Below are 7,500 nucleotides of genomic sequence, written 5' to 3'. Positions count from 1 at the left end.
ATCTGATGAAGAACCTGACGGTCACTTTGGCTGAGCTCCAGAGATCATGTGGAGATGAAGAAGAAGCCTTTATTTTTCTCTCCTATACAGGTGCATCTCAAAAATTAGAATATCAAGGAAACATTAATTTTTTTCATTCATTACATTGAAACTTACAAATAATTTTAGAACGATTACACATGAACTGAAATATTTCAAGCCTTTTCTCTTTTAAGTCTCCATCCTCTATCCACGCCTTCTGAAGCGCCCCATGTCCTTGAATCGGCTTCGCTTGACAATCTTCTCAAGGCTTTTCCTACCACACTTTGCCCTTCCAGTCAACTTAAATATGCTTTGATGCAGCACTCTGTGAACAGCCCTTTCAGCACTGATCCTCTGTGGCTTACCATCCTTATGGAAGGTGTCAGTGAGTCTTCTGGGAAACCGTCGAGTGTGCAGTCTTCCTCATGTGTGGTAGTGTGTACTGAACCTGACTGGGAGAGTCGTGGTGTTTATACTGCATAAAATGTCATTAGCTCAAAGTGGAAATAAAATATTCTAATGTTTTGAGATGTTTCTCCAATGTTTTTAAGATGTAGGCCACAATCATCAAAATTAAAATAATAATAAAAAACATTTGGAACATTTTAGTTTACATGTAATGAGTCTAGACACTGAGATATTTTCCTCCTTTTCTGTCCAGTGATTAATCTGATGAATGGGTTACAGCCAATGGTCTGATTTTCACTGATGATCTGCTGCTCATAGTGTTTAAACCTGTCAGTTCTCTAAATAAGCAGCACATGATAACCAGAAAAAGTTTGTGCTGCTTTGATTATAAGCAGATTTTCCACAAGAGGACAGAAGTCTGTGAGCTCACACTGATCTGAAGTGATTGACAGCTGCAGTGATTACAGAGGGAGTGAAATTTGTGGCTTTCTGTATTTATCCCAACAGGTGTGTGTGTGTGTGTGTGTGATTACTTTTAGATTAAATAAAGCCAACAGAAATGTAAAATGATCTAAGATACTTGTATTTATTCTGCCTTTAAAAGCACATACAGAGTAAATGATACATGCAGCTGTAAGTGTGTGTATAAGAGTTTATATGTTTGTGTATAAGTTTGTGTAGCTGTAACTGTGTGTATAAGAGTTTATATGTTTGTGTATAAGTTTGTGTAGCTGTAAGTGTGTTAGTGTGGAAGCTATAAAAACAGCGACGCTGCCCTTTATTATAAAACATGCAGCACAAACATTTTTACACCACAGAAATGTTTCTGCGACACAAAATACAGAAAAGCTTTTTTTCCTCAAGCAAATCCAGTGAGAAGAGATGAAGTGAATTGTGTTCATCATGAAACAAAGATCAGAGTAAATCTGCTGAGAGAAACTTCAGAACGTCTGCAGAGTTTCATCCTGACAGTGTTAGTCTGAAGACACGGCTCAGGAACATCAGTCTGTTCATTTAGTTACTTCTTATGTCTACAGCTTCATTCTGTCCACAAGAAAAGCACCAAAATCTCTTCTCTATTATCATCTGCACATTAAATCACAGCTTCAAAACATCCTCAGTTCCTGTGGTCAACCTCTACAATAACCTCTACAATATGGGTTAGTTTATTTAAATAAATGTAAAAAAAGGATGCAGTAAAATGACAAAAACCTTCAAAAACACTGACACACAATCTACAATCTGAAAAAAAAACAACAACTGTAAAATCACCACATTCATGTTACAGCATGAAGCTTTGTTACTCAACATGTTCATATTAATCATATTATTGGTGTAACAGCTGGAGCAGATCTTTAACATTTTGTTCTTCAAACGTAAAATGTTCAAGATGTTAAACACAAGAAAAAAAACAATTACAATCAAAACAACATTAAAGACGTTTACAGCAGACACATGAACACTTTTTTTTTAAACAAAATCTACAGGAATTGGGTTACTTTGATCTGTTGAACTGTAACAGATCCAGAATCTGTGTCTGGATTATACTGTGTGTGTGTGTGTGTGTGTGTGTGTGTGTGTGTGTGTGTGTGTGTGTGTGTGTGTGTGTGTGTGTGTGTGTGTTTGTGTGTCTATGTTGGTCTTTTAACTCATTCTCTTCCCTCCACAAGACTTGATCTCCATCAGATGTTTCTCCATCTCATCCACACCACTAAGGAGCTTGATACCTGCTGCTCTCACCCTGCTCCATCACACACACACACACACACACACACACACACACACACACACACACACACACACACACACACACACACACACACACACACACACAGACACAACAATTCATTTCTGGTTAGTTGGGTGGTTAAAGTTAATCAGGTTGTGTAGGTGTGTAATTTGAAAAGGAAAAATAGTTTTGAATGGTTAGACAAGTTGGCCATGTAGGTTAGTTAGTAAGGTATTTTTAGGGTAAGGTCAGTTAGGTCATTACTGTTAGTTATGTTTGTCAGGTTGTTTACTTTCATTAGGCCTGTTAGTTTAGTTTGGATAGTAAAGTCAGTAAAGTCAAACAATCTGACTAACTTTACCTTGATCAAATACCTGACTAACCAAAAAGATCTGACTAAAGTAACAAAAATAAAAAATTTTATACTGTGTGTAATTTTGTGTGTGTGTATGTGTGTGTGTGTGTGAGAGAGAAAACAAACAAGAAACATACCTCTATATTTACAGTCATTATCTGTTCTTTATCACTGTGTGGTAGTCTGTACCAGAACATCTCTGCCCTCTTTGTCGTGCAGAACAATGAGACACGTCCTGAATATTTAGTGGTGAAGTACTTCAGCTCCAGCCGACTGATCTCCTCCTCAGCTTCTCTGATCTTCTGCTCTGTCCCTCCTTTAGCCTGCTGTACAAGCCTTTCCACATGATCCACTCGACTGTTCAACTGTTTTACACACACACACACACACACACACACACACACACACACACACACACACACACACACACACACACACACACACACACACACACACACAGGTCTTTAGTGACATTATCTATTTGTTCAACATTTTTGTATCTGTTTATTCTTATCTATTGTTTATAAAACATGTTTACTCCACACAGATGTTTAAATAAAACTACAGGTGAATCTGATGAACAGAATAAAAAGGCAAAAATCTCTAAGCTGATAGACTGTTAGAATCATCATCATCATCATCATCATCATCATCATCATCATCATCATCATCACCACAATCCATCTGTCTTACTGTGTGGAGCTGTGTGTGTGTCTGTGTGTGTGAACAAATAAGAAACATACCTCTCTGTCCTCTGTCCTCATTAGACCTTCATCACTATACAGGTGATTCAGCTGTGTCCTCTTTACATCACATAGCATCGAGACGTGTTTTGTATATTCAGTGATGCTGTACTGCAGCTCCACCACATCTATTGCTTTCTCCGCTTCTGTGATCTCCTTTGTCCCTGCTTTAGCCTGCTGTACAAGCTGTTCCACATCACGCAGTTTCCTGTTCAACTGTCACACACACACACACACACACACACACACACACACACACACACACACACACACACACACACACACACACACAAACACTTACACTTTAGTGACTTTTTAGTTGTTATCTATTTACTCAACACTTTTCTGGACACTGCTCAGTGTGTCAGTTACTAAAAGGTAAATCCAGATGAAACTGAGTGAAACAGGGATCTGAGTGTGAGAAATGTGCAGGTGTCTCCACACAGAGTTTGGTCTTGGACATGGTGTCCCAGTGCACTGCTACCTGTCCAGGTAGATTTCATCACATTTTCTTTACTCATCTCTACACTGAATAATTCATCATCATTAGTCGAACTGGAACACCAACAGAACACGTTCTGAGCCAGAGGAGAACCCACAGTGTCCCAGTCATTTGGGTTTGTTGAGGAAAAAGATTTGTGCTCTGATTCTGTCACTTTGAAGCATCTGGACAAAGGTGAAGACTCATTGAGCTGCTTGGATGAAGGATGGAAAACAACTAATAACATTCATGCACACACCGGACAATTTTTTCCCAGAGGAATTAGCATCAGGAAACCCCCAAGGCACGGGGAGAACATGCAAACTCCACACACACAAGGCGGAGGCGGGAATCGAACCCCGACCCTGGAGGTGTGAGGCGAACGTGCTAACTACTAAGCCAATACTAAGCAATTTTGTATATTTTTTATGTTTATCTGTTTTATAAAAACAGCAGTAAAGTGAATCAAATATTACTTAGAAAGTTTACAGATGTTTAATTAAATAAAGAATAAAGTGTAAAGGGGAAAATCTCTAAAGCTGACAGACTGTTCGAAACATCATCATCATCATCATCATCATCACAATCCAACTGTCTTAATTTTTGGAGTTCTGTGTCTCAATATTTCGCCACTCCTGAAAAAAACGCAGGAGAGATGGACGTACAGTAAAGTGATATTTATTTTGAACAAAAAAAATCAAAAGAAAAGAAAATAAACTGGTTGTTTTAACAAATCAACTTGTCTTGGTGGTAGAAAGGGGTCTTGTATTATGGTCAATGATGGTATCCATCATCAATCTGTTTTCCCCTTTTGGCCTCGCCTTCCCACACCTTATAAATTTGCCCCATGACATATAAAGGCCACACACTCAAAAAAAAACAAAAACATTAAAACATTTCAAACCAAGAATTACAGTGTGTGTGTAAACAAACAGGAAACATACCTCACTTCTCTTGGTCAGAAAAGGTTCTTCTTTGCTGTACTGTAATCTGTTCCAGCTAATCTGTGACCTCAGTTCCATGCAGAGCAATAAGACATCATTTAATTGTTCAGATTTCCTGTACAGGTACATCAGCTGATTCAGCTTCCTCTCCAAATTTTCAGTGTCCTCCTTTTTCCACTCTTCATGCTTCTTTACACGTTCTACTGCAGGTAGCAGTCGCCTGTTTATCTGTTACACACAGACACACACACACACACATACACACTTTAGTGAATTAGTCATTATATTTTTATCCATCATTTCTCTGAACAGTTTCAGTGTGAGGTTTTCTGGTGAGATGATCTATGGAGTAGTGTGTGTTTATGAAGGCTTCTGCAGACATCCAGATTTCAGCATTTCTGCACATTTCTGTTTACAGTAAAGATTATTTAGTGTTTTATTTTTATTCATCTGTGTAAAACTAGACCTAATGAAGGTGGTCTTGATGTACAGACGTCACAACAGCGTCCTGCTCCAACAAGAACCTCCTCAGCAGAGCCTGATTCACTTGTAGCCTGGAGGAGCAGTGTGTGTTCAGTGTGTGTTCAGACTGTGTTCACTCCAGATGACACTGAGTTCCAGTCCACTCTGGATCTCACTGTAAAAACTCTACAAGCTCCATCTGATGTCAGTGACGTCCTTCAGCTACTTGACAAAATTCCTGGGGTGAAGTTTGGGTTTCTTCCTCCAGCCAGGCTGCATGTTACTGATGACGATGTGGAAACACAGTTTAACTCACCGAACTCAGCTAAAGTAGATCTCAGTTCCTTCGTATCTCATCAGACTGAATCATATGATTGGTGAATATCTGATCACAGACAGGTCAGTATGGTGAATTAGCATCAAGTTTGTGTCATGGTTTATTATGACTGAGACTCTGTTTGTGTTGTTTAAAGGCTTCCACTGTGTTTCATGTACAAACCTTATTGTAGATGTGATCAGTGACAGTTAAGTCCATGTTGGTGATTGTATCTTGACTGGTGTGTACACACATGTGCAGTGTTCTTAGTAAAGTTATACTGGGTTTACTGTGTAATGTTTCAGTTGTTTCTCTGCTTTTTTATTATTATTATTATTATTATTGTTCACCATATTGTACTGATTTCCATCTGTTCTTATTTAATTTACTGTGTGTGTGTGTGTGTGACTGTTTGCTTTCAGTGGGTCATGTGTGTGTGTTTTCCCTTCATCTTCCTCCCTCTCTCTTGTTTCTTCTTTATTACATTATTTCTTTCTCTCTTATTGTCTCCTTCTACAGGAGGTGTGTTTATAAGTACAGATAGATTTCCCAGAGGATCAGTGGAGTAACTGCTGAAGTCTCTTGGTAATTTCCTAACTCAGTCTGAGAGGATGTGAGATCACTTCTGCAGGTCTTCATCTTGATCAGCAGCTGCTCAGTTCTCCTTCACAAGTCCAGTTTAAACCACGTCTTGGTCTGGTATTTTTTATGAAATGTCAGAGTGAATTGTCTCCATTACTTTTGGTTGTGTAAATAAACTCCTTAGAGCAGGGCTTCCTACCAGAGACGCTCACACAAGCTCCCAGAATTCTGCTTCATTTCTAGTTGTGTGTTAAACATGTTTCTTCTCTTCACACAGCAGTGAAATGAATCAAATACGACTTACACAGTTTACTGATGTTTATATACAACTACAGATGAACAGAATAAAGTGTAAAGGGGAAAATCTTTAACAAGCTGACAGACTGACAGTGTGTGTGTGTGTGTGTGTGTGTGTGTGTGTGAGAGAGAGAGAGAGAGAGAGAGAGAGAGAGAGAGAGAGAGAGAGAACAAATAAGAAACATACCAGCTGTCTCCTCTGGTCACTGCAGAACACTTTGACCTGGTCTTTATATATAGTGTACTTGTACTGCTGCTGCAGCTGATCGACTGACTTCTCCATTTCTCTAATCTTCTCCTCTGTTCCTCCTACAGCCTCCTGTACAAGCTGGTCCACTTGTTGCTGTCGCCATTTCAACTGTTACACACACACACACACACACACACACACACAGCATCTTTAGTGACTTAGACATTATCTATTTGTTCAATATTTTCCTCAACAATTTGTGTGCATGTTTTTTATTGTAAACAAAATGAAAAAGCTTTTACAGTTTTGACAAACACTCTCTCATTTCTGCTCATGGCTTCTATTTATCTATATGTCTGTGTGTGTGTGTGTGTGTGTGTGTGTGTGTGTGTGTATGTAAACATGTCTGGAAACATCAGTGTGTGTTTCCCCTTTGATTCAACATGCAGTAGAAAAAACTTGAGGTAAGAGATCCTGTCACAGGGGACATGTGGGTAAAGATTACATCATATCCTGTAGGAAAAAAGAAGGTTTTATGTTTGTTCTTCTTCAGTAAAAAAGTCTCTCAGGAAGATCTTGTTCTTTTCTGGAATCTCCAACAGAAACCAAACACAAAATACAGTTTAAAACACAACAAGAAAATATACATCATGTTTAAATGAGGAAGCAGATCTCACACACACACACACACACACACACACACACACACACACACACACACACACACACACACACACACACACACACACACACACACACACACGTTAGTGACTTAGTTATTATATATTTATCCATCATTTCTCTGAACAGTTTCAGTGTGAGGTCGTCTGGTGAGATGATCTATGGAGTAGTGTGTGTTTATAGAGGTTCCTGCAGACGTCCACTAGATTTCAGCATTTCTGCACATTTCTGCTTACAGTAAAGTTTGTTTAGTGTTTTATTTTTTTTTCTTGTGTAACAGAAACTGAAAAC

The 7,500-nt window shown here is 38.7% G+C and overlaps 2 protein-coding genes and 1 long non-coding RNA gene across 20 annotated transcripts in view; 2 read left to right on the top strand and 1 right to left on the bottom strand.

The window, feature by feature from the left end:
- LOC113637378 (interaptin-like) overlaps positions 1-7,500 on the top strand; it is a 482,239-nt gene that overhangs the window by 463,605 nt on the left and 11,134 nt on the right. The gene's annotated exons all lie outside the window — the stretch shown is intronic.
- Positions 992-7,500, bottom strand: part of LOC125145487 — a 6,728-nt gene continuing 219 nt past the window's right edge. The window contains exons 1-6 of one of the 3 annotated variants that reach the window (XR_007143872.1): positions 6,526-7,500; positions 4,682-4,909; positions 3,257-3,472; positions 2,651-2,878; positions 2,053-2,170; positions 992-1,998 (exon numbers count right to left, since the gene is read on the bottom strand). The exon at positions 6,526-7,500 is cut by the window's right edge and continues 219 nt beyond it. Coding sequence is in view for 1 of the 3 variants with exons in the window: in XM_047818538.1 (XP_047674494.1) it covers positions 2,141-2,170; positions 2,651-2,878; positions 3,257-3,472; positions 4,682-4,909; positions 6,526-6,621 (798 nt within the window). In the remaining 2 variants the exon portion in view is untranslated. Of the gene's footprint in view, positions 2,171-2,650; positions 2,879-3,256; positions 3,473-4,681; positions 4,910-6,525 lie in introns of all 3 variants that reach the window. The other 2 variants (XR_007143873.1, XM_047818538.1) reach the window with 2 other exon arrangements.
- Positions 7,258-7,500, top strand: part of LOC125145494 — a 7,725-nt gene continuing 7,482 nt past the window's right edge. The window contains exon 1 of the long non-coding RNA XR_007143880.1: positions 7,258-7,291. This is a non-coding gene — a long non-coding RNA (uncharacterized LOC125145494). The remainder of the gene's footprint in view (positions 7,292-7,500) is intronic.

Source organism: Tachysurus fulvidraco, chromosome 9, assembly GCF_022655615.1.
Source record: "Tachysurus fulvidraco isolate hzauxx_2018 chromosome 9, HZAU_PFXX_2.0, whole genome shotgun sequence".
Lineage (NCBI taxonomy): Eukaryota > Metazoa > Chordata > Actinopteri > Siluriformes > Bagridae > Tachysurus > Tachysurus fulvidraco.
This window is presented reverse-complemented; position numbering and strand designations above follow the sequence as displayed.